The following is a 27,520-nucleotide window of genomic DNA, read 5'->3' on the forward strand; positions in this document are numbered from 1 at the left end:
AACTTTTGTTGGTTTGCTTTGTATTGCTTTGTTCTGTTTGTTGCGGCAGTCTCGATATAACAAACAATCTAGATATAGCTGCTCTGACCTGATCTTTATATTGATTCTCCCTACTATGCTGTTTTAGTTTATGCTTTTGTTTTTTGTGCTCGGTTTGGTTTAAGATTTAGTTATGCTTTTTCATGTTTCCGATTTTTTGGCAAGTGTTTATCTTACTTTGCAGTTTAGAGGGGAAAAAAAAAACACTCGAGTTTCCTGTGATTAGAATAGGGAGTTGGAAAGTCGATAATACTTGAAGCTTATTTAGCTATCTGAACTACACCTCTTAGAACGTTGTACCACTTTAGTGTTGTTTAGAAGAGTCTGATTTGTAATTTTGTGGTTTGTGCAGTCCACACAATTTCGGTGAAGCAAAAAATAAAATTATTTTTTTCTTTTTTAGGTGTGCTATCAAATAAACATGTTAGATGCAAACTAGCAAGTAATCTATCATCATCTCCACTCTTTTAAATAAATTTTTTATTTAAAGAAAAGCTAGTAGCTGTGCCAATTGCCAAATAAGGCCCTGTTGATCAATTAAGATATGTGAGTAATGCTAAGACAGGATAGTAACTAGGAAATTTGATAGTTCAATTTGGGAATGTAGATTATAAGACTGATAACCTTCCATAAACACAATACCAAATTGTTGAAAAGTAAAATTACTGAGACACCTTGCCATATTAAACAGGTCCCTCTTAACTTTATTTTTTGATTGATAACTCCTTTCCTTCTAATTTTATTTATCAAGTTATTTTAGAAAGTTAAGTTAATGATTTTGTTAAATTTGATAGCTCTAGTAGCTATTATCTGTTAATTTTTACAATGTTATTTACAAAAAAGAAAGCCTTTAGATTTAGAAGGAATCATTCCTAAATTTATTACACTTATTTTATTTGACCAAAATCACCTACCTCATAAAAGTCAGCAATCGAGAGGATTTAAATAAATAAATAAATAAATAAAGTTCTCTCTTTTTTTGTTTTCCTTTTTTTCTTTTTTTCTTTTTTTTTTTTTATGTTGTTTGGGATGCACGGACCAATTAGAGGTATCCATGTTATGCCACTCTTTATAGAAAAGAAGTACAAACCATTATCCCTGCACTCGTGACAAGCTACAGTAAGCTGCAGTTACAGTTTTCCAGTTACGGTTTTCCTCGGCCAATTCGTCAGATCAACACATCAAATCCTGTCCTTTTCAGAAAGTTAATATTTTCATACGCTCAAATAAGAAAAACCGGCGCTTTATTACAAGTAAATCTAACCAATTACGATCAAAATGAAAGGTCTACTCGTATTAAGCCCAGGTATTTGCATTAAACAATTAGAAAATTAACGTCCATATAAATTTCGACAAGCTACATCAAAAGAACTAATTTCTCCAAGACTTTCTCCGCTAAGTTGTGCTACAACAACAACAATAACGAAGCAGCAGTAGCCGCCGCCGCCTGCTGCTACAACAGCATTTATGCAGCTTATTTGGTTATAAAACAGCATTCCCAGGAGGTGAAAGAAAAAAAAGAAAAAAGGCCTACATAACTCGCACAATTAAAACAAAAAAATGATGCTCAAAATTCATACTCATCAGCTGATTGTTTTCTTTCTTTCGTCGTGCCAAAGCCTTCATAGAGGAAGCCCAAGAGAACCCCGGTCACAAACAGCCCTTGTACACACCGGGATTATGAAACATTATGTTTTGTAAAAAAGAAGGATTAAAATAGATAACAAGGTTTTCCGATGAAAACATCATTCCCTACCTACGTTAATTCCTGTTCACCTTCTCTTCCTGATCTGGCTCATGTCTGCATCATTGAGATCAAAAAAAAAAAAAAAAAAAAAAAAAAAATGTAGATACAGAAGATTATAAACTATCATAGTAGCCTACGAGGATAAATTAACGCGCCTGCACCATCCATACAGTTGAGTAATAAATCCACAGAATTGGTAGCTGTTACTCCCCAACTGTGAGCTTGATCATTTTTCATCCTCTGAATCTGTAATATAAAGTCATCAATAAAATCACACCATGGACCTAATGTTTGGATACAACAGTACAGTTTCCAAGGAAAAGAATCACAGAAATTCCCCTATTCATCTGACCAAAGTTTCCAAGTTACAAGCTGAGAAGAAGAATGGACAAGTCAACAATTTATTTTGATTTCTTCTACAAGAAAACAGGTAGAGCCCTATGTTGTTCTTAATGAACAAAAGAAAAAAGCCTTAGAGAAACCTAGCAAAGATGTGTGTATGTCGGTTAACAACTCGAGCAATTTAATTCAAAATGCACTTTGGGTGGTCAGCACTTCCGACCTAGCTACATTTGATTAGTCAGTAAGACATTCGTTTGCAATAAAATAAGATATAATTTAGGGTAGGGCTTTTTTTGCAAATGGCCCCCCTGAAAAAAATTTATTTTAAAACTAGCCCCAACAAATTTATAATTGTAAAAATGACCCTTGCCCTGCCACGCATGCGCCATGCAAGCGCCACGTGGGCGGACTGGAGGCCTGCTTGGCAAGTTGAACATGGTGAATCATTCACTTGATTCACCGTGTTCAAACACGGTGAATAGTTCACCGTGTTTCATATTTATATTCCTCTTCTTCTCTATTAGGGATGTCAACGGGTCGGATTTGGATCGGATTTTTAAAAACCCGAATCCGAATGCGAAAATCAAATTAAAACCCAAACCCGAATCCAAACCCGGTGGGTTTTAAAAATCCATACCCACATCCATACCCGACCAAAAACCCGAAACCCGAACCCGGACCCAAACACGGCGGGTTTTATATAAATTATTAACTATTTTATATATTGTATAAATAAATAAAAATAAATTATGTATATAAATAATTTATTCCGATTTGGGTTCGGATAATATTTCGGGTATCCATAACCATTGACATCCCTACTCCCTATTCCTCTTTTCAATATTTATATTGCGAAAAATACATATATTTGTATTTTCTCTAGACACGGAAAATTATTTACCATATTTGGACACGATAAATGGTTTGCCGTGTTCAACTTAACACCCTGGCCCAGCTCCGCTCGCTTTGGCGCTGACGTGGCAGGGTCAAGGCCAAAAGTGCAAATTTAAATTTGCTGGGGCTATTTTTAAAATAAATTTTTTGTAGGGGCCTAGATGCAAAAAAAGCCTTTTAGGGTAAGCTTCAATTTCCCAACCTGTGGTTCAGCACATTTTCATTTTGACACGTGACCTATGGTTTAAAAAGTTGCACTTTGATACCCTCTAATTTGATATTTGTTTCACCATAAATATTTGCCATGAAACAGGGTAACAGGCTGATACCCTGCAGATTACATGCTAGTAAAATGTTATATATGCTACCACTCTGGTTTGTAGTGTAGCACTTTGCTAGCTTTTTTTATGGTAAGTTTTACAGTTTAATAAAAAATAACGCCACAATGCAGTAAAGTGTAACTTCTAAAATAAGCAGGTGACAAAGTGAAAATACGCTAAATCACTAGAAAGCAAATTGCAGTTTACCCTAAAATTTATCAATAAAAGAAATTTTCCAGATGATTAAAATCCAATTGTGTCAATAAGTAGAATTCTTCCCTCAGTAGGTCATCAAGCAAAAAGTAAACATAAAGTGCTTTGTACCTGATCGAACATCTTCTCCCACCTGTCCTCTGTTATTCAGCTGTCTCATGATCATGGCACATATTAGCTTCCACCAGTAGATGTGGAATACAAGCAATGTGAGGAGCATGGTGTTGAAAATGTAGTACAGAGAAGTGGGAAAGTTTTCCAGTATCATCAAGGCTTCAATAGACAGGTAGCTGCAATTTTTCAGCATCCAAAATGATAAGAAACATACGATTTGACAAAAAACAAAGAGAAGAAAGGGTTAATCAGAAAGGCTGCAGAGAAAGTAATGCAAAACAGACCATGAGGTTCTAATTATCCAGAAGGGAAAGTAAACTAGACGCAACAAAAGCCATGAGAGTGCAAAGAGTCCAAAGCACAAGCTAGCTGCAATCTCTTTCTCAGAATATTTGAACAATTTGGCCGCCTCAAGAAAAACATCACTTGTATCATGCAAAGCAAGGATGATAGTACCAATCCGAAAAAATCTGCACAATAAGAACAGCTTTGATTAGTTTTGTCGGACAAACTAATATGTCTTATAATCAAAGATCAGCATGAATTTCATTTAATGTTGTCACTGATTCAAATTTTGTATTTTAGAGCTGTAAGGCAAATATCACAAGAATATCTAATTCTCAAACCACGAGAGTATTGATTGTTGCTTGTTGTTTAAACTCTGCCACTTTCAGCTTTCCTGTGGTGTAAGATTATATCGCTCCCCGATATCCATTCAAATGGAATGTTTCAAAATGGTTTGCTATTCACAATATTGAAGAAGTATTAAGATCAAGCAAGGATTTAAGTGCCGTGGCACGGGGTCGTGCCAGAAACTTGCCGGCACGGTACAGCACGGTGCATGCCGAACCGTGCCAATGCGTGCCTGTCAAAAAAATTCTTGTGTGCCGACACATAATAGCATGAAATATTTATTTTCTTTAGCAACAAAATATTCTAACTATTTATTATGTCTTTTTATCCCATCTTTTGAACTTTATTGAGGAAATTACTTACTAATTTAAACAATTTTAAAGAATAGAGGGTTTTGACTGACCAAGGAGGAAAAAAAAAGAGTATATATCTTAAGAGAGCGACCTTAAAGGAAAATTAGTATAAAATAGCAAACAACATGCCCTATCCTCAGCATCAGTGACTTGCATATTATGAGGAGGTTTTGCCAAGTTGTTTTTTCATTGCATAACATTTCTCAAACAGAATTATCAATTAAAGACTATAATCCTTTATGCTGTCTCTACAAGAACATTGCACATACATCCAACATAACTCCTTTTGGCTCTATTTTTCAGGAGCAAAGGATGCAAAAGAAAGACAGCCAAACATCCGAAAAGGAGTTAACACTGGAAATTGCTTATGTAAGATTATTAGGGTAGATACTAAGTTTGAAGAAACCAACAAAAGAGTTTGGAAAATTTAATGATTGTGAAGCCAAAATTTAAGATTATTTACCATCGAAATAAAGGGAAAAAAAATTATATGATGATAAAGAAAAGAAGTATGGCATAAAACAGTATAAATTGGACATACACACCCCAACCCAAAAGCTTAGCCAGGTGCATGACAAGCCCGCCAAACATAAGGGCTTACAATTCTCATGGATGCATGGCCTCAGAACAAGACAATCTGTTTAATAACCACATAATGAAATTTTACAAATACTGTGCCTAAATAAGCAAAATACCCAAATATAGTTTTACTTTAACTAATATATCCCAAAGTAACTTCACAAATTAAGATTATAACTAGTTACAAATATTTTTAACTGTTAACTGTCCAAACTTTTTTCTAACAGAACTGAACTCAAGAATAACCCATACCCCCAGAATTTTGGGATTTAAATTGCTTGCATTTAAATATGATTCAAATATAAAATATTAAGTGGATAAAAATTTAAATTGGGTGTGATATGATTGGCTAGATATGTTATGTGCACATAATATCAGAGTGTGATAAAAATGGATAGGAATTAATGGAACCTAGGTTGGTCTTACAAAAAAAAAATTTAGCTTAACAACAGTATCAGGTGGAATCTGAATATTGTTAAGAGGAACTCACAAATTTATTTCAAATTTGGGAACTAGGTTCAAGATGAAATTTATTTCAAATTTGGGAACTAGGTTCAAGATGACCTTTCATATGTGAAATTAATACAAAATGATACAAAATTTTAGCACTAATTTATTGGCCATAATTCAGGCCTATGCCTGAAAATTGGGACTAAATTGACTTAGAGATGAGTTAAATAGACACGACCACGAGTTTAAGTCACTACGAGTATTGGAACCTTCGAGATAACAATTTATGGAAGGAATTAAACCCAATAGAAAAAGTAATTGCACAATCATGATTGGGGGATCGAGATGTAATGATATATGTTTGGGCCAAATCAGATTCTTGGATCAGTCAAATTTGGTTTCTCTTTAAAGGAGTGGCTTGCTATGAAATGACAAGTCCTTCGAAGAATTTAATTGTAAGTATAAGAGTTGGATGGGAGTATGCATGGATGGGATTTTAACGTCTCTAAAAGAAAGTTTCAAGTTGTTAAACATAGAAAGAGGAATTTAAACACCAGAGAGATTAGGATTGCTAAGCAAGGATGAGATTGTTTAATTAAAAACATAAATCTTTGGAATTAAATTTCCGTATATATAGAGAGAAGGATAAGATGAACTCACGCTCTCTGCAATCCTGATGTAGGATATAAAGAGTATTATTATCTTAGAAATTGATGGCAAATAATAGTTACAGGCAAATTGGTTCAAGGTTTGTAATATTTTAAGAATGTTGTATATTTTATATTTGGAATGGCAAGTCTGTCATTAACTTATCAAGCTACTAGGGTTGGGTGGTTGCTAAAAACTAGTAAATTCTTATTAATGGACTACTAATAATTCCCATCTAGAATGGAAATGAGAATATCTCAACGCATAATAATCTAGTATTCCTGCCACCTACGAATCTATAATGATTCCACTACTTCATTAACAACTTTTCCAACTAAACTTGAGTTAAATGATAATAATTTGAATATTTTCAATACAAAATACGGAGGATTACCGAAATATTACAAAACCTGAACCAAACGGCCCCTTACTGTTAAATTAATGGTTCGAAATTGGAATTAGTATTGCATGAGACTTGTCCTAGCCTGTAAATAAGATACAGAATGTAACATTAAATTAATCGTTCAAAATTGGATTTAGTGTTGCAGGAGACATGTCCTGGCTTGTAAATAAGATACAAAATGAAGAAGCCAGCCCATCCCGTTGAAAGGCCTTCTACAAGATTTGTTTCCCCCTAGGTATGACCGTAACTATCCGAACAAGATCCGCTCCAACTTATGGTCGAGGTTTGGATGTAATTTGGTTGTCTCTATTCTTGCAAATAGGATTAAAATAAAGGAAGAGGTTGGCCATGATGATCCATAATTTGGAGGAGAAGCAAATAAGTCTCTCCCTCTCTGTTTGGTCTGATCATTGTGCCACCACTGTTGGTTGGGGATATGTTTGCAAAATGGACATAATGCACACGCCATCCAAACCATAGCTGATGGAGCAAATAAACGTTTATTTTATTTTTGAATGCAATTTTCTTTTATTTTGCAAGTTCGTGTTTGATTCAGGCTTAAATCGTTTAGTTTTAATTGGTGCGGTAAGCTAAACCTCTTTTCTCCAATAAACATAGAAATAAACCCAAAAAGACCTTTTGGCTTCCGAAAAACGCCTCATCTTCTATGCATGACCTTTGGGTGACCGTGTTGTACTGAAGACGAAAGGACAAGAATTTATTACAGGATAGACTCTTAACATTATAAATACTTGGCTATTGATGCTTTGAGGAGCAGATTTGATGAAGAGAAATTTCTACTCTTGTTCTTTAACCTCGTAGTGGTGTTCTCTTTCCGGTGTGATCATCGCCGCTACTTCCTCGCACTGAGATCGTCTTCTTTCTCAACTTTATCATTGCCGTTTCTTCCTCGTGGCAAAATCGGCTTTTGCTTCTACCTCTCTTCATCTAGATCCCTGCATCCTCATCATCTTCTCCGTTGTCGAAGTTCCACCCATGATGTACCACCTTCCTCGTCAATTGTGGAATTCCAACAATCTTGTGATCGGTGCACTTCTGGCATCTTATCTTCTCCCTCATCTCTTGATATTCCACTATCCCTTTCAATCTAGCCTTCCACTATTACCAACCATCTTTTCAAGACAACTAAATCTAAAAGCTTCAAGTCCAATAAAACTGAATGTATCTTTTTGGAACTATCATATGTATTTTCAGTTGATTATTTCATTTCATATATTGAAGGTTTATCACCATCCTAGTATTGCTTCAATTCGATTTTAATTTTCTGTCTTGCTAAAATTTTTGCTTCTTTGCTTTAATTTTAGTAAAGTTCGCCAGGATCGATAAATTGAACCTAGTTTATTTTAAAGAAATACCTTTAAACGAAAACAAAGTTGAAAATTCAGATTTGGCAACCCCTCGGTTCGCATCAATTAGCATCGGAGCAAGTTCTTTTCGTGGGAACGTTTGTTTTGATCTAGACAACTTTTTGGTGCTGAAGTTTTTTTTTTTTTCTTGTTCTTCTTTTTGGGCCAAATATTTTCAAAAAAAAAATCTCTTCATTGATCAAGTTGGAAGCATTTGGTAACGACAGATAATAGTGAAATTCCTCGTGATTGGAAAGAATCGTATGAGAAACAACAAGATTGCATGAGAAACATACAAAATCAAATGAATAACATTCAACAACTATTAGAAAGGTTAACTATGCAACAACATAATGTGGCAGGAGAAGATTTAGAAAGTGACACTGATTTTGACAATCGTACTTTATTTGCTAGAAGAAATCCTCTTATTCAAAATCAAGAAACATACTTCGATAGGATCAGGGCATTAAACTAGATGTGAGTTCGAGAGTAAATTACAACCTGAAGAATTTGTGGAGTGGCTAAACAAAAAAGAATATTTTTTTTGAATGAAAAGAATAACCAGATGACAAAAGAAGTTAAATTTGTCTCCCTTCAATTGAAAGGTTATGCCTTAGTGTGGTGGAAACAAGTCGAAATTGGAGTTAGAAAGGGAAAAGAAAAGTTTATCTTGTGGGAAAGAGTGAATGAAAAACTTAAAAGGAAAATTTTTACCAACTGATTATTGCCAAACCATTTTTCAAAAATTTCACAATCTTAAGCAAGGGTCTAAGTCGGTATAAGAATATATTGAAAAACTTACACCCTTCAAGCTCGCAATGAACTTAAAGAGGATGAAGAACAGTAGATAGCTCTCTATCTAGTCAATCTTCGAACCCAAATCCAAGACGACTTAGCCCTTTTAACTTTTCATAGGATCGACATTGTCTATAATCATGTACTTATGTAGTACACCGGATTTTTAAAATAAAAGCAAGTGTAAATAAAAATAGTGTGAGATACTGCAATTCATGTATGTTGATTGTTTTTCCTGGGCAAAACTCTATATACATGATGTTGTTGAGTCTTGAACGGACAGGGGAGGCTTTGTCCGTTCAGCAATCTGTGCGCACGCCCGGACCGACCAAAGTAACGGTCGCGGAGCGTGACAGATAAAGTGGTATTAGAGCGTAGAAATGGTCTAGGTGGATCTAGAAAAACTTAGGCTTGAAAAGCCGCAAGGACCTAGGCTCGTGAGTGGACGAAACTTATGACGAAAGTGAAATGATTGGGTCAAGGTGTGTCTCCAATGGTATTTTGGAGGCGGATTGAAGGTGTTGCAACTGCTCTATTTAGATGATCATGTTGGCTGCAGACAACATGATGTCGAAAGTGAAGTAGGGGTGCCCTTCTATGACTTTCGCTCGATTGGGTCAGCTATTATGTGCGGCGAATCATATTCTATCGTTGGGTCACCTAGGTAAGCGTGTTAGCCCTCGAGTGACGATAGTAAGTTACTTGGCGGGATGGATGTTGCAGAGGACTAGAGAGCCCTCCGATGTTGCGAGCTAGGTCTCACTAAGGGCATAAGACCTCTCATTGTAACCGAAATGCGTGGTCTATAGAAGTCGATATGTGCCCTAACTTAGTGTCAGGATTGGAAGCTGTCGAGATCTAATGATTCTCATTTTGGAGGATATGGACGTGTTTGCCCCAGCTAAGATGGGTGTTGGATGCAAGCGCGGCCGTGAATGATGGATGTGGAGCACAATCCTTGATGATGGGTGCACAGGCACGATCCATCGGGTAATGGCGTAGGTAAGACCGGACTATTATAGGATGACGAGAATGAAGTGGCCGAGTGGGCTTATAGAGTGATTAGCCCAGTTGTTGTGCTAATGAGATGTATTTCTGGCACACCTAATTTGGGTTATGTTGAAGAGTGTCGATGATCCGAGAATGAAATATGCAGTATGCTATTGATGATGAATAAGGCACTATTGGAATGTACCTATGACCAAGGGTATAGGATCTAGACAAAGTCACGACGTGGAAAATCTTGTGTAGAAATTTAAAGGCTGGAGTGACATGTTAGTATGGACCTACGCTTAATTCAATCTTAAGGAAGATCCAAGAAGAGGAGAGGGAATGCTTTCGACGTGGTTTGATCTTCCTTTGTCCTTAGATTCTTGAGATATTAGTATATGCTGTGGCTAGCAATTAAGCTAAATATGATTCAGTTGTGTGGCAGGAAGAATTAGGGTTGTAACCCTCTTGTGTGGAAATGGATAAATGATTAAGTACAAGTGGTGACATGTGGGCTTTCGAAGCGGGCTAGAATACTCGTGGTATTTAGCCTAGAATGGAATCTAACAGGTGAGAGTAGTGGCATTGTACCCAAGTTGAACCCTAAGGTGGAACTTGGTGATGTCAGAGCTCAAGGCTGAACATGAGCTTAGAAGCACTTGAACGTACAATGGATGTATGCAATAGCCTTGGAGCCATGGTAACGGAGATAGGTTATGGTGGTTGAGAGAATCCTTCCTTGAGATGATAATCTCAAATGTTGGTAAAAAGGTAAGTGAACAAGGGATGTGAACCCTTCATGGATACGGTAGTAACCGTGTATGAAGAAGTAACGACTTTGGGTCGTACTCTAACCTTGGAACCCTTTGACGGGTTGGTGATGGTAATAATTGCGCTGCCATAGAATTGGTGCGATGACTGCAAGATCTGGATGAGTTAGCCTTGACGTATAGTGGCTCACGATGAGGGAGCACTCATGGTCGGTAAAGAATGATGAAGCAGCATTGCTTAGTGGTTATGGCTAACCCGAGACAAGTGGAGGCAAGGTATGCTCGACTGTAGAGTGGCCGTGGCGCACGAACTGAAAGTTCAACCGAAGAGGGTTCGTTGGCAGTAGCACTCGGGCGTTGGCCAAGTGTGAAGGATGCCGAGGACCGCTCGAGAGGTTGGTAGTCCCTTATGGGTGCCTAGTGATCGGCAGACGTGTGCTCGGTAGAGCAGAGCCTCAGTTAAGGAAGCATGAACTCGGTATGCAAGTGTTCGAACCGTGTTGAGAATCCTCCTTGTGAGGTGAGGTTTCAGTTGAATACCAAAGTGTTGGATGGCCAAAGAATATTGCGCTTGGAGCGCCTTGGTCAAGTGGCGATGATTAGTGGGCACTGCTTGGGGATTACTCGTGCTAGACCATGTGGGGACTGTGGGCCTGGGGCCTTATGGACAGGCGCAGTTGGTATCATGTGATAGCAGCTCTGAACCTGAGGGTAGGGCTTGGCTAAGATTCATGGTCGAGACGGTAGTCCAAGCGATGACCCGAAGACATGGAATGCCACGTGTGGAATTGTGAGTTTGTTAGTGCATCTAGAGGGTAGATGCGAACTGGCCATAGGATTACGACGTCTTGGAATATAATTACTCCTGGTTGGGGTTTTGATGCTAAGTCCCTAATGGGGACTCCATCATGTGATAATTAGGTCCACACATAAGAGTGAGAGACGTTGCACGATGTCGCGTCAGACTTTAAGTTGTAGGCCTATGAAGGATTGTCAGTCGGTGGACCTCCCGTGGCAATCTGGATTAAACAGGTAAGCCGAGGGCTCTTCTAAAGAGAGCGTTAGTGGCATGCGAGAAGGTTAAGGGTATTGACCAAAAGGGCAAAGGCTCGGTCATGCCGCTCACCTCATTGGTAGAGTCACCAAATCGTAGAGCCTAGCGTTATTGCGGAAGTAGAATCAGAATTACAAACTTGGGGTTCAAATGGGCTCGTCATAAGAATGACATGATGCCAACCTGTGGCATGTGGAAGTGGTGCAATGTGCTCTGTGTGAGATGTTGGGATAGTAGAAGCCACGTGTGAAATGGGGTCTATGTCCTGGAATGGATAAGGGCTCAAGGATGTGCTATCTCATTGTTGGAGCTAGAGGGCTACGTGTGGTAGGATCCACTCGTAATGGAAGGAAACGCCAAATAGGATTTGCTTGTAAGCAATATCGGAGAACGGACTAGATGGGCTCCGGATTAGATTGGTGGATGTGAGGAAAGAGTCGTACCGTATGACGTACACTCTTTAACAGGCCAAATTGATGGGCTTGTTACGCAGAAGGATTTGGAGTTAGTGTAGTTGCGCATCAATGGTAATTAATAGTGAAAATTGGATGGAAAAGTTGTGCAAATGTTGATTAGCAAATATAAAAATTTGCAGTAGACAATAAAACATGAACTCCTCAAAATACAACTTCGCTCTTAATTCCATTTCCATTTCCAAAATACATTTGCATTCTTTTACTTGTACATGGGTGACCTACACTTGGTGACCCTGCTATCTAGGCGCAACGCCCACGCCTCGTTCCAGTGCCGCTCTGCTAATGGTTGGCTCTGTAAAACAAGGGGTGAGAACTAAAAGAAGTTCCCAGTGGGTTCAGTCGCCAACCTCGCCGATTTTTCCACTAAGTCTATCAAGGCATAAGTAGATAAACGAACAAGAAAGTACAACTACACTATGCTCAACTGGAATAAACACTACTATGCCTTTGCGAAATGAAGCTAGGTAAACAATAAATGCTATTATGCTCAAGATGCTTACCACTTTTACCTTTTAACCCAATCATACCGGCTCACGCAAAGTCAAGCCCAACTCCCACCTCTAGATCGTCTACTTGGGAGAATTCCGCTCAACCCAATGCAGACTGTCCGCAGAGGAGGCACAATCGACTCATCCTGTCATATGACGTTACTACAAAACTTCACCAGGTAACCAAAGACATGATCTACTATGCTCAACCAACTTTCTCTTTTACCTCATGACCCAATCATGCCGGCTCACGCAAAGTCAAGCCAAACTCACAATACCAGGGCCAACAGTTGGGAAGAATTCCACTTAACCCATCTAGGGCCGCCTGCTGGATAGATACGTTAACCCATGTGTGACAACTCCGGAGCTCACTGCTTATGGTGACGCGAACACCAACAAGCCAAACAAACAATGTGAGTACGATCCAGTCCTCTCATCCCGAGGACACCCTACTAACCAGGGTAACAACATACGGGAATCCTCCACCAATCCCTAGCATGGTCCAGAGGATCTTTTTCAATCCCTCGCATGCTCGTCTCAAATCCTGTGCAACTACGGCAACAACCCACAAGTACACTCATGACACACAATGTTCATGTTTTCTACTTGCACAACAGGATAACCAATCCGTATTTCTACCACTAGGTTCATGTTTAGACTCACAATGACACCTAGTATTTCACTTTGTTCCAATGTCCACAGTTTATTTTCTATGTCCAAACAACTAGTCAAGATGCCACCAATGTTCCACAATATTTTCTAAGTTCACATTCTAGTTCATTGCATTCATAGGATTTCCAATGTCCAATGACCCAATCCTCACGCATCCAAGTACCGAGTTCCCAATCCAATTTGACCAACCCTACTGTAGGAAGCATGCAAGGAAATAAAAGCTCAAACACAATAATAACCCTATATGCATGGAATTTTCACATTTATACACATGAACAAAATGGCATTATAGACATAGGAAGAAATCCAACCATTTCGGAGAGCACCACTCACCGTGCTTAAGTACCAATTGCTAGGACTTCCAAGCAATTTGATTTCCGACAGCGATTCGACTCAACCCAAGCCTATCGGATGAAATTCGGCAAAATCTCCCAATTGGAAGCCGTAACCTCGTCGTAATCAAAACGAAGTTGTCCCCCGCGTCGAACTACCCTTCAATTAGAGAGTTATGAGATCAATTTAGTTCCAAATCCCTTAGGGAGAAAAGCCCCAAATCCAAGCCCTAGGTTTCATGAACCTCACGAACAAAAATCATGGTGAATCCTTTGATTAAACTAGTTTAGAATCATCTAGAGATCTTAAGAACACCAATCTTAAAGGATTTAACCCAAATCCTAACTCGAATCATGAAAACTCACCTTGGCCACCATGCTCTCCAACTTCTTCCACCATTAGAGAGCTCTTTCAAACTTCTTCTCCAACTTGAAGTTTCCAAATCTCCAAGTTTTTTCCTCTTTGATGGAGAAATTACAAGACTAAGGGAGAAAAAAGTGTTAGAGAGTACAGGGAGTGTGGTCTAGAGAGAAAGAGAACCCTTCTCCAAGATTCTCTCGTGTTGGGCACAGCCAAGGAGAGATATGGTGTAGGTTCACATAAGGGCCCCCCAATACTATTACAATTTGCATTTTAGTCCTATTTTGATCTGATACTTTTAGTTGGAGCCCTTTTGAATGTCCGTTTGCGTTCAAATTTGATAGTCGGGCTCAATTAAAGTCAATCAGAAGTACGTGATCTAAACTTTTCAGTTTTGAATCATATTTGGTCATCGAAAGGTCTACCGACTAAAATTTTTATCAAATTGCAGTCAGACTCTGTTTTCACTGCTCGGGTGTCGGAATGATATGAAACTTTAAATCTAGCCTCAAAAAAATCATTTCAACATATTCTCAAATTTTCATAATTTTCTAATATTGTGAATTTTTCAGCTGAAATATCAGTCTCATTTCTTACAAAAAATTCTAAATCATACATTTTCATTTCAATTTTAGTACAAGTCATTTCCGACTTATCTTTAACTTTCTAAGTCAATAAAGTTAGGTTACATTCTCACTCTTGTGATATGCCCTCGTGCAATTCATGTATGTTGATTGTTTGTTTTTTCTAGGCAAAACTCTATATACATGATGTTGTTGAGCCTTGAATGGATAGGGAAGGCTTTGTCTGTTCGGCAATTTGTGCGCGCACCCGGACCGACCAAAGTGGCGATTGCGGGGCGTAACAACTTAAGACTGAGAATAAACTTAAAAGACAAACTTTTTGTGAGGACAGTGCGAGTGTAAAGAACACCATAGGAACCAAGCCTATCCCAAAGAATAATAGTCAAACCTCTTCAACACCTGTTCAAGAACTTAAGGGCAAAGAAATTTGAGATGCTAAACCTAGTAATTCTGGCATCATTTGTTATAAATGTAACAAATCAAAACATAAATCCTCTTATTGCCCTTTGAGAAAATTTGATTCTAGAGCCAATCCAATAGAAAATCAGAAAAAAATGAAATTAGGGAAGAAACTGTAGAACAAGAAGATGTAGATGAAATTCCTGAAGAATCTCCTAATGCAACTGAAACAAATCTCATGATCCATCGAGTCCTATCAACCTCCAAGTCCATCCAAGGTGATTGGTAGCGTCGTAGTCTTTTTAGAACCATCTGTAGCTTGGGGGATAAGTTTTGCTCTCTTGTCATTGACAGTGGGAAAACTAAAAACTATCTCCAGAGAAATGGTTGATAAACTCAAACCGAAAACTGAAAAACTCAAACTGAAAAATGAAAAACTTACTCAACCCTACAAAATAGCTTAGTTTAAGGACGGGGATGAGTTTCAGGTAATAAAGGCGATGTCTTGTTGAATTTTCTATCGAGAAGACTTATACTGATAAGGTTTCGTCTAATGTTGTACCTATGGATGTGATCCCGTTAGGTAGACCTTAGCAATTTGATCATAGCACACTATATTCGTGGCAAGATTGGCTTCTTCTTCTGCCCCTCCTCTTCATTCGAATCCCTGGCTCCTCATCATCTTCCCCGTTGTCGAAGTTCCACCAATGGTGTACCACCCTCCTCATCGATTGTGTGATTGGTGCACTTCTTGCATTTTATCTTCTCCCTCATCTCCTGATATCCCATTATTCCTTTCAATCTAATCTTCCACCTTTACCAACCAACTTAGCCAAATCAACTAATCTAAAAGCTTTAAGTCCGATAAAACCAAATTTACCTTTCTGGAACTACTATATGTATTTTCAGTTAGTTGTTTTTATCTCATATATTAAAGGTTTATCACCATTCTAATATTACTTCAATTCGATTTTAATTTTTCATCTTGCTGAAATTTTTGCTTCCTTGCTTTAATTTTAGTATTAGTGTAGGACCCGCGCTTCGCAGCAGGTAGATAATATTTTAGTTAATTAAGATATATAATTATTAAAATTTTAAGATTAAAAACTTATACTAAGGAAAAAAAATATCAATTAGCCCTATGTACATCATAAAAAATAATACTTTTATTAATATTTTTTTTAACTTTCAGAATTTGAAGAGTTAAATTATTCTAACAACTTTATTTTAAAGTTCACTCAAATTTAATAATTTTCGTAGCTATTCTATAAATAAATTTTTTTAACTAAAAAGTTCAAATTGGAGGACTTATTTTAAATTACTGGAAATGCAAAGGTGTCTTTACTTTGTTAAAATTGATTGAAAAGAAAAAAAACTATACGTGAACCTAAATATGTTAACATCGCATATACCGCAACTTATATTAAATGACAAATGTTTCAATATTAAAACTTTATTAAATATATGTGATCTACGAAGTTTTATAATTTAAATTATATTTACTGAATCAGATTTTAAAGTCTCAACTAAAAGGCGTAAGTATGTGATGTATGTATATACATACATCCGGTGCAGAGAATGTTCAATAAAAAGCACTCATAATTTTAAGAAAGAAAGAGAATAAGTCTTTACTTGCATCTAGTGTATACTATATTTTCATACACCGCACAATATATTAAATTAGTATTGTAAAATAAAATAAAATAAGCTATATAATATAAAATAATTTATTATATAATACAGATTTATTTTTAAAGTACTATATAATATAAAATAATTTATTATATAATATAAATTTATTTTTAATGTATATTTTAAAGTCGGCTTACAGTAGAATAGGTGCATCCAAATTTTTAAGGGACATTTGGCAAGTTCTCATTAGTGCATTGCTTGATTAGTGACGTGACTATCATTTTACTTGGATGTGACCCAATTCAACTGGGGATTCATATGATTCAATAGATTCCGACGGAATCGATAAATTGAACTAGTTTATTTCAAAGAAATACATTTAAACGAAAACAAAGCTAAAAATTCAGATTTGGCAACCCCTCAGTTTGCATCAATAGCCAACCTTACTGTGGCTGCAGCACCACTGCTGCCATCAGTACCGCCAGATGGGTCAGCGATATTGCTATGCTCTCTCTTATTTGTTGCATCATGTCTTAAGGCACCGTTCGATTGACATATTTTTTATTGGGCTTCAAGACAGCTATTTGAGTTTGATGTATTAAGATCAAGGGTAAACTCTAATTATTGAAAGTTTACTCAAGGACCACTGTACCAAATTGTAAAACATTTGTAATATTTTGTTATAGCTTGGATTGAGGCCTTGGAGTAATTATGTTTGGTTGGATTTATTTGGAAAATCTGTTTACTAAGATCATGATCCTAGAAATGGAAATTGAGTATTATTAATGTTAAACTAAACATGATTAAATAGGATTTTAACTTAGATTCACCTTTCTTTTGGATTTGAAATGAAACTCAGAAATCAAAGCACATTTCGAACTTGCAGGCTTAGTTGCTCTTAACCTTGAGGTGGTTGCTCAAATTTTGAAGTTGGCATATACTTAAACTAGCCTTTTTTTCTTGCATGCTTTAGGTTTACAAGTTGAAATTTCTATTTTGTCGTACCTAGATATTTTATTATGAAATGTTGATAGCATGCTCAGTCTTTTTGTTCTATTTTGCTACTTATGATGTCCTTAAATTGTTACATATTTGTTCATAAGTAGTAAGCATGCTTTGTTGAAGACACTAGTAAAGTACTGCTTTAAAGATATTCGTACGCATAATACCCAGTTCTAGTTGTTCACGTATTTGGCATTCGAAATTAGTCTTTGTCCTGATTTGTTATTGTTGTCGGCCTACTGTGGATTCATGAGTCTTCATAAGAGTCTTAACCATGAGCATAGCAATTCGCTACTTATCAAATACACCACATAGTATTGCAACTATGCGGTAGGGTGAGTTCTTCGGAAAGAGTGACCACAATTGGTCTCCTTTATGCTCTAACTGCATAGATGCAGTTATATGCATGTTTAGCACTGAATGGGTAGAATTGGTTAATAAGTATGGATAGCTCCATTTGGTAGTATGGGACCGAGACTCGAAAGGATATTTCGGTTGGGTTGACCATAATTTGAAACTTCATAGAAAGCTTAATGCATAAATTACTAAATTGTTATCAAATTAAATACTATTAATTAATATTCCATATTCTTGGATATTGGTAGCATTAGTTGTTCCTACCTACATGCTCATTGTTAATCTCATGTACTTATGCCATTATTCTTAATTAGTTATCCAACTTCCTTTTTTCAGACTAGTAGGTACACCATACACCTTACCTCTGTCAACTCGTTGTACCCGCTAGAAAACTACTCAGAGTCTATCATCGTATTGTGCTCTTGTAGATAATACTTTTTGGATACAGTTGCCAGTGTGGATGGGTGAGATGGGTGAGACAACATGGGGCCATAAGCGTTCCATAGTGCTGAGCTCAGTTTAAGTAGAATAAAGCTTAAACAATTAAACATTTAGAAATTTGTAACTAGTTATGAACCTTACTTCATGAAGTTAATTCGAGATTTACTAGTTAAAGTCATTTTTGTCTATTTTGTTCACTTAGATTGGCATAGTATTTATAAGTTTTTATTATGTAGTCATCAACAGGTTACATTATTCCACCATCTCGCAGGCATAATGGTCTTGAACCCCTATGTTTGCGGCATGTTTATCATGAGCCTAGCTAAGCTTCCGAGCCAGGGTGTGACCTCAATAGCTTGCATGCACATTTTCTTGAAGATAGATTTTTGTTGTTATCAGGAGGATTTATCAAGTTTTGTTCTTCCAAAACACTTATCAACATAACTATTAATTTAAAGATTATAATCCTTTATCTTATCCCTATAAGAACAAGCGTGATATACATACATCCAACATTTCTTATTTTGGCCCTAGTTCATGAGCAGAGGATGCCAAAGAAACACCACCAATGAGCTAGAAAAGAGTTTACACTATAAGTTACTCACGTAAGATGATCAGAACAGAAACTAAGTCAGACAGCACCAAGAAAGAATTTGAAGAATTTTGAGACTATGAAACATGATTCTTAGAGGACTGACTTTCAAAACCACATAGAATGGCATAAAATAGTATTGATTGGACAAACTCATTTGACGAAAAAAAAAAAAAATCTAAAAAGGTTCATATGATTGCTAATGTGTCTTTTAAGGCATGCGCATTGAGGCATTAGTAACACCAAAAAATGGAATATTTGCCACTTGTAATGTCTGACCACATGCATATAAATTGCATATAAATATCTGCTTGAGAAAATGTTTGCACGGTCAGATGTAAAACCAAACATTTCACTCTTTGAAGCTTCATTCTGATAATCAGAAAACTTTCAACGAGAACAAGTAAAAAAGAAACAAAGTTCGCTTGTAGATAATCAGAATATCACAAGGTTTATAAGCTTTTAGTAAATATTTACCTTGTTAGATATGAGTACCCAATCAAAAATGAAGTTATTATGTGATGAGACATCATTACAGAGAAATCTTTCCTGCGGGTTTCCCACGCAACGAGAGCACCAATGCTATAAACGTAGAACCCACATTGGCACATGTAGAACAGCATCAGTAAGGACCTATGTCAGAAGAGATTATGATTAAACAAAGTCAAGCAGGTACTTGCAGATCCAACAGAGATGATCAAAATAATATGCGGATACAATCCTCTAAATCAAGGATTTCTAAAGTCTAAATCTTTAAACAAAAAACATTCTAGAAATGAAAATCTATTGAGAATGACAGAGTTCGGAAAATGAGTAAAGCTAGTAATATATAAGGTTTCTCAAGAAATCATTGCAGAAAGAAAGCCATCTGACAAAAATAGAATGGAAGCCTAACTCAGAAAATATAAAATCAGCTAGGGCACCACCTGGACCCTCGAAAGGGTTAACAAGCTACATTAGCCAAGTAAATATAGGAAGTAGCAGAGTAGCTCTGTACTGGCTATTCCAACCACAGTTCTTGTCATGATTTCTAAGTTTTCCAAAGTACTCCATCTACTACTTGTTGAGAAACACTGCTAGAACACAATAATCAAACAAATATAGGAAGAAACACAATGCAGGCCCGTGTACGGTACTTTTCTTATCATGACGTGCATAACCAACAAAACAAGTAAAACATAGGAGTTGTGCGACTGAAACCAACTTACATAACATAAAGGATTATAACATTTTAGCCTCATGTAATCATGTGTTTCTTTGCTGAGCTTTTATGCGTTAAAGAATATGAAAAGCTTCCCAAAGAAAGGGATGAGGAAGGCATGAGGAAGACAGCACTTACTTCAATTCTTGATTTGGCCACCCTTTGAAGTACTCTTTTGTATCCAACGACCAAGGCTCTTGCGTTATTATAGAAAGAACCCACACTTGAACGCTTGCATAATATGTCAGCTTCCACATTGACTCAGAAAACTTCACAATCTTTGCCAGTCTAGCCTCCTCATTCATCATTAAAGCACCTTTAGTACTCAACATTCTGGTAGCCAATGGCTGAAATCAAATACATTCATTAAAGGGGTATGGTCGCCAAATATGTTACAGGTCTGGGCATCCTAAGTGTTGCAAAATGACATAATATCTCAGAGAAAATTTTCTCCAAAATGGATGGTAAATAATTTGAAGAAAAGAAAGCTCTTCTTGGGACTGACAATATTCAAAATGCAGGAAATGAATAGGCTAACAGTTAGTATAGATAAATTATGTGAAGCATGAAAGCTTAGACAATTAATGACTATAGAAATCCAAAACTACTGTATGATTTTCATGATGTAATCAAGCTCATGCATGCAAAAACAATATTGTCGATTGATCGAACCATGATATAAACCTTTTAAGTATGATATTATGAAGTCAATCAGAGTTGTAGCATCAATATTTTAATATGCTTCCCATTAGATATTAAAGTTCAAGAGCAAAGAAAGAAATACCGATACTCGAATTTTGTTCCATACGTCGTTATGTTGAGGTCTGAAATAACTGACTCCAATTTTCATATTAGAATGTCATGTCAAATAAATTAATATAGATATTATAGGCAAACAGATAAAATGGTACTCACACTTTCTACAAAAAGATTAATTTGTCTGTTTAGTCCAGATGATTTATTGACATGGTTTGTGTAGTAAACTAAATTTTAGCACATTTTCCTGCGCTCAAGGCAAATTGGATGAAGTATAGTCAAGAAGTGGATTTGGTGAGGTCCACGTCGGGTGCTGAGGGTGTCGGAACGATTAGAAGAAGTATCGGTGAAACTTAGAAGAAAGTTGGGAGCAAATGAAAACTTTTGAGAAATGGTTGTACTTCGAAATCTAGTTGTGTTTATAAGGAAAAACTATAATTTTCAAATATGGGAAGTGTTTCATATGTGCAGAGGAGTTTCGATTGTGTTGGATTTGATTTGGACAGAAAACGGAACGAAAATCGGAGTTTTAGTGCGAAAATGAGAAGAAATAAAAAGACTAAAAATATTGTTCATAGTGTTAAGGTTTGGACCCTGCAGGACAAGTCCGGACCTTCGCTGCCAAAATACCCGAAATGCCTTTCGGGGTCTGGACCTTGATAGAGGGTCCGGCCCTCCGCTATTTGGGGGTTAAAAAGGGAATCCCATAGCTCTCTCCTCTCCACCCCACACACAAGAGAGGAAGGGGAAACTCTTCTCTCTTCCACTCTAACACCTCTCTCCTTCTCTCTTGCAACCTCTCCACCAAAGAGGAAAAATTGGAGATTTTGGAAGCTTCAAGTTGGAGGAGCTTGGGAGAGCTCTCTAATGGTGGATCAAGCTTGGAGAGCACAGTGGCCATGGTGAGTTTTCATGATTCGAGTTAGGATTTGGGTTAAATCCTTTAAAATTGGTGTTTTTAAGATCCCTAGGTGTTTCGCAACTAATGTAAACAAAAGATTCACCATTATTTTGGGTGTTCTTGAGGATTAAGAAACCTAGGGTTTGGATTTGAGGCTTTTGTCCTTATGAGGTTTTAGGCCAAATTGATCTTGAAAATCGCTAATTGGAGGATAGTTCGACACAAGGGACAACTTCGACTTGGATTACGACGAGGTTAGGGCATCCAATTGGAGAAATTTAAGGAATTTCATTCGTTAGGCTTAAAGCATACCAAATCGACGCTAGGAAGCCAATTGCTTGAAATCCTAGCAATTGATGATTAACTGAGGTGGGTGGTGCTCTCCGAAACGGTTGGATTTCTCCCCATGTCCAATTCTAATTTTTGTGCATGTACGTGTGTGTGTATATGTGTAGTTATGCATGCTAGGGTTCAATTATGTTTATTGCTATATAAATTGCATGCTGCTTGATCTTGGTAGTAGATAATCGTTGATGGAAGTTGCTAACCTAGCATGTAAGGGTATAGGCCATTTGAACATTGGAAACCCTAGAAATACAAAAGAAATAGTAAAACAAGTTAGTGAATGGATTTAGACCACATGTATGCATATACATGTATAATTATGCATGTTAGGGTTCAAGTGTGTGTATTGCCATGTAATTTGCATGCTTCCTAAATTAGACGTATACAACTATTGTTGAGAACTTTGAACTTAGGATGCATGATTCTAGTGCCATGTGAACCCTAAAGATGCACTGAACTAGTAGAGTAAAATAGTTGTATGGACATAGAACATATAGTGGAACACTAGGCGTCATCGAGTGTCAAACATGAACCTAATGATGGATTGAACTATGGATTGGGTGTAACCTAATGTACAAGTATAGTACTATGACATTGTGTGTTGAGATGGTACAAGTGGCTTGTTCTAAGTGTTTTTGCCATAGTTGCATATACCGTGAGATGAGCATGCTAGGGATTGGTAGATCTCAGGATAGTGTCGCCATGGTTGGTGGTGAGTTCTCTTGGATAAAGAGAACTAGATCATACTTACATAGTCTGTTAGAGCTTGTGGAGGTCGCGCCTCCACAAGCTGTGAGCTCCGGAGTGTCACGCGTACAAGGATTGGGTCGCATTCTCGCCTCCCCGACAAATGGCCAAGTTAGGTGATTGGGTCGCTTTCTCGCCTCCCCATACGGCTTAGAGGTGTGAGTCAGGCTCGACCATTGGTGAGCCAGTCCGATTGGGTCAAGAGGTATAGAAGCATTGATTTGATCATATTAGATCATGGATCTTGTTGCATGTTGTAAAGGCATAGTAGTGGCTATTTGCTTTTGTTTATGCATTAGGTGGTTATGAACTACGCAGACAATCAAGGTGGGTGATTGGGTCGCTTTATCGCCTACCCACATTGCTTAGTGTTGTGAGCTAGGCTCGACCCCATGGTGAGCCATCCTAATCGGGTCAAATGTAAGTAAGGGGATACTATGAGCATATTGGGTCTCGAGCCTTATTTCACTTCATAAAGGCATAATAGTGTTTATTCCAGTTTATGCATAGTATAGTTGTTTACTACTTTTGGTTATTGTATCTACTTATGTCTTGATTAGACCTAGTGGGAAAGTCGCCTAGGTCGGCGGCCGAATCCACTAGAAACTTCTTTTACTTCTCACCCCCTGTTTTGCAGAGTCAACCACTAGCGAAGCCGCACCGGACCCTAAATAGCAGGGTCACCAAGTGTAGGTCACCCTATGTACAGCAAAGGAATGTAAAACTATTTTGTAAAGAAAAATGAAATTGAGAGCAAAAGTTGTATTTCGAGGAAATGGCATGTATCATGTAATATGTATTAAATTTGAGAAATGTGCGTAAAATGTTAATGCTCCAATGTTGTAATAGTTAGGTTTACATACTCGCTCTTATGATATGCCTCGCGTGCAAAATTATGTGATGTTGTTTTTCCTGGGTGGAATGCAATGTACATGTTTTGTTTATGCCTTGGGCGGACAGGAAAAACTCTGTCTATTCAGCGCGTTTGTGCACGCGCTCACATTGCCTCCACTGTGCAACGGGCGGGGCGTGACAGTTTGGCTTCATGATTACAGCTCATACTTCCACAAACAGAAACACATGCCACAAAGCCGGCGGCTCTACTGTTTGATGAACTCTATCGTCCTTTGTCCTCATTATTGATATTTAACACAACGGTTTTCCAAGAATAGTTTCAAGGGAAGGAAACAATTTATTGTACTGTACTCTTGGTTGAGAAAAAGCTTGGATGTAAAGGGATTGACATGATTTTTCAAAACTCCAAGGCCAAAAAGATTATTCGGATATAGAGCGAATTTCTGACTCCACCGGAAATCCTTTCAACTAAGTCTTCCGACAAGATAGGATTTCCAGAACATTTTGGTGATAAAGTAAGCTGCATATTTAATAAGTCAAGCATAAGGGAAATCCCACCCATTATATTAAACAAACTGCTCCTTACAGTGCAGGATAACCAAAGGCCAACAGAATTGCAAAATGTGTATCTATCTTATGAGTACATCAAGTTACCAATGGTACTATTACAGGTTTTCTGTCAATGACAGCTAAAACGAATTACATGGCTCATATAGGACTAAATTTGCAAACCAGAACAATGTGCATAACACATTAGGAAGTGATGAATCATGAGAGTTTTAGCAGAAAAGATAGTGTGATGCAACATGGAAGCATATTTAGACCGTATTGAAATACAAGTGTCGCTGAAAGAAGAATAATCTGTTAGAAGTGTACATTTATGCAATTCAATATACAACAAATGGGGATTAAAGGTGGTTTTTGATAGCTCAGAAACAACTTGCTCTAGATTTATCATGATCTCTAACTCTACTAATATCATAATAATAATGGAAACTAAGGATGTTAAAAACTTCAACATTTCTTTTCTACCTTCTTGTTTTATCATTTAATATCACTGGGAACAACAAGAAGAGTGAAACTATTGATCCAATAGACCCAAGAAAGACGCAGCCATAAGAAACTTGAGAAGGAGAATGCATGTAAACTAATCAGTTCAAAGGCATCTTCCTTTACAAATTGAGTAGATTAAGAACTTTGGGAACCATATATATTTCTAACCAAAAGAGTGCCATAGCATAGCAACGCTAAAAATATGAGCAAACTCCTTCTTTGTAGGCAAGAATATACTTCATGTATCTGTAGAAATATAACGGGCTTATAAGAATGCAACTCCATAATGTTGGAGATCATCATAGAAAAAGGAAGAATTAGGTTTTCTCTGTAAACAAGATTAAATCCAACCGCATCTGTTCTCCGAATATCATCCTAAACCCACAAGAAGGATATTAAATCAAACGTCAAATATTGCTTAAAATTAATCAAGATCTTCCACATCCACTAATTCAAGAACTTACTTCTCAATATTAGTAAGATTCTACAAAATGCGCCACCAAAATCATTTTAAATAAGATACAAGAAATGCATGGAAATATATGCGGTTACAAAAACATCAAAAAAAAAAGCCGTCGTCAGCTAATACATATTCATTAAACAAAAACAAAGTGGCTTAAGAACTTTTGAAGACTTTGTGATTTCAAAACTACTTTCCATTGTAAGATGATCACAAAACTGTTAATGTCAGTTTTTTTTTTCCATTTTTTCTCCTTGTTTCTTCTTTTGGTGGGGTTTGGGGGTTGGGGGATGGGGGGAGGGGTAGGTCTTCTTTAACGATATGATGAGCTAAATGAACATTCAGCAATGTGAGGGACTAAATGAATATTCAGTAATGTGAGTCCCTAACGCTGCAGATCATAGAAGAATTAGTAATCCAAGTTTCTTCCCCGAAAAATATCAAACCAAAGGATCATCAGGCTAAAAAAAAAAAAAAACCATCCACTAACACCAAAAACTGCTGGACGTCAATCAATCAAGATACACACATCTACAGAATCAAGAACTCGCCATTGTTGGGCGCTGTTATTACCTGATAGATGAGGCGGTCGAGGATGAAGCGAGCACAAAAGAAGGCGACGGCGAAGAAGACGGCCCAGGAGAAATGGCGCAGCTCGGGGCCGCCAGCGACAGTGGAGTCCCAGATAGATCCCATTTCCGAGGCTCGATTGGACGGCGCCGCGTGCACAGAACGATCCAAACAGCCACCTACAACACCGCCAGGAGCCGATCCCGAGAAAGCGAAGAAGGCGACGAGGGTCTCGCTCGCATAGTCACTGGCCTCTAAAAGGGTTGGAGGGGAAGGGGGAGGGAGGGGAGGGAAGGTAGGAAAAGAATGCGGATGGTTTTCTTGGTTCGCATTTGTTTTCTTGGCTCATACAAGAGAGAGGGGGGTGTTGCGGTTTAGGCAGAGTTAGGGAAGGTTTGATTAGAATAATCTCAAGAGAACGTTGGCATGCTATTTTAGGAAGGAGTAGTGCTACTGGTTAGGGGCCGCAATCCAGTACTCCGCCATTTCGTGAGCCCGCTCGTGTTCGGCTCGAAACGAGCTCAACATCGAATCGCTCATTTAGTAAACGAGAGCTGAACACGAGCTAAATTTTTTGGCTCGTTTAATAAACGAGCCGAACACGAGCTGGGTCAGCTCGCTCATATTCAGCTCGATAACCGCGTCGATATATATATTTTTACATTTTATAATTTATTAAATTATATTTATTTATATAAATAAATACTTATATATATAATATATATATTTTTCTTATTTAATTTTTAGCAAAATAAAAACATGAAGACGAACTCAATTTTAAAAAAACTCATTTATATATAAAGTTTCAACTATTAGATCAAAATCTAATGGATAAGATTTATAAATTTATTTTTTATATATATTCAATCTAATCCTTTATATTTATTGTTCGTTTGGCCAGCTTCGTGAGCTAGCTCTCTGTGTTCGGCTCGTTATTGTTTCGACTCAAATTACTTTAATTGGTCAGCTCGTGTTCGGCTCGTTTATTAAACGAGCTAGCTCGTGTTCGATTCGTTTATTAAACGAGCCGAACACGAGCCAACCCCAGTTCGCTCATGTTCGGCTCATTGACACCCCTACTACTGGTATACCCCTATTAGGAAAGAGTAGTGCTACTAGTACACCTCTATAGAGGGTGTACATTATAGTATACTAAACTTTAGCAAATTATAAGGTTTCTATTATAAAAATAGTATTTTGAACTATTCTAGATGTTTTGAGGGTCGTTTGTAGTGTATCGACCCATTACTTGTGCTTTGTGAGCACAATAAAAGATTCCTATTACTAAAATCTACAAACTGCAAGTTTTTGGTGATGAGTACCAGTACCTGAGTAGGGTATCGGAATCCTATAGAGTGCCAAATTAGACAACTCTCGGGTTTTGAGGAATTGTATGCTCGGGCTGAGTACCGCACTGCATCGAGCTGGTACCGGTACGCAGTATTAAATCCGATTGTTCAATGCTCGGATTCTGCGAGACTGAGTATCGGGTACTGGTACTCCAATTCGAGTACCGGTATTCAATGCTGCAAACTGTGTTTTATGCAGTTTTGGATTTGTGAGTTGTTGAGGGTCCTTTTGGAGA

At 37.4% G+C, this 27,520-nt stretch overlaps 1 protein-coding gene across 6 annotated transcripts; it reads right to left on the reverse strand.

Annotated features, from left to right (window-relative positions):
• LOC109720685 (ASC1-like protein 3) lies at nucleotides 1,334-26,322 on the reverse strand. 6 transcript variants are annotated; one of them, XM_020247951.1, is made up of 8 exons: nucleotides 25,939-26,322; nucleotides 20,387-20,595; nucleotides 19,525-19,680; nucleotides 3,954-4,139; nucleotides 3,667-3,845; nucleotides 1,942-2,032; nucleotides 1,796-1,824; nucleotides 1,334-1,701 (listed from the first exon to the last, which is right to left on the reverse strand). In XM_020247951.1, the coding sequence occupies exons 1-6, from the start codon at nucleotides 26,059-26,061 to the stop codon at nucleotides 2,013-2,015; spliced, it is 873 nt and encodes a 290-aa protein (XP_020103540.1). In that variant the 5' UTR covers nucleotides 26,062-26,322; the 3' UTR covers nucleotides 1,334-1,701; nucleotides 1,796-1,824; nucleotides 1,942-2,012. The 6 variants fall into 6 exon arrangements, with proteins under 6 accessions (XP_020103540.1, XP_020103538.1, XP_020103539.1 ...); XM_020247949.1 differs by having other exon boundaries at nucleotides 1,796-1,829; XM_020247950.1 differs by having other exon boundaries at nucleotides 1,800-1,840.

This window comes from Ananas comosus, linkage group 14 (assembly GCF_001540865.1).
Source record: "Ananas comosus cultivar F153 linkage group 14, ASM154086v1, whole genome shotgun sequence".
Lineage (NCBI taxonomy): Eukaryota > Viridiplantae > Streptophyta > Magnoliopsida > Poales > Bromeliaceae > Ananas > Ananas comosus.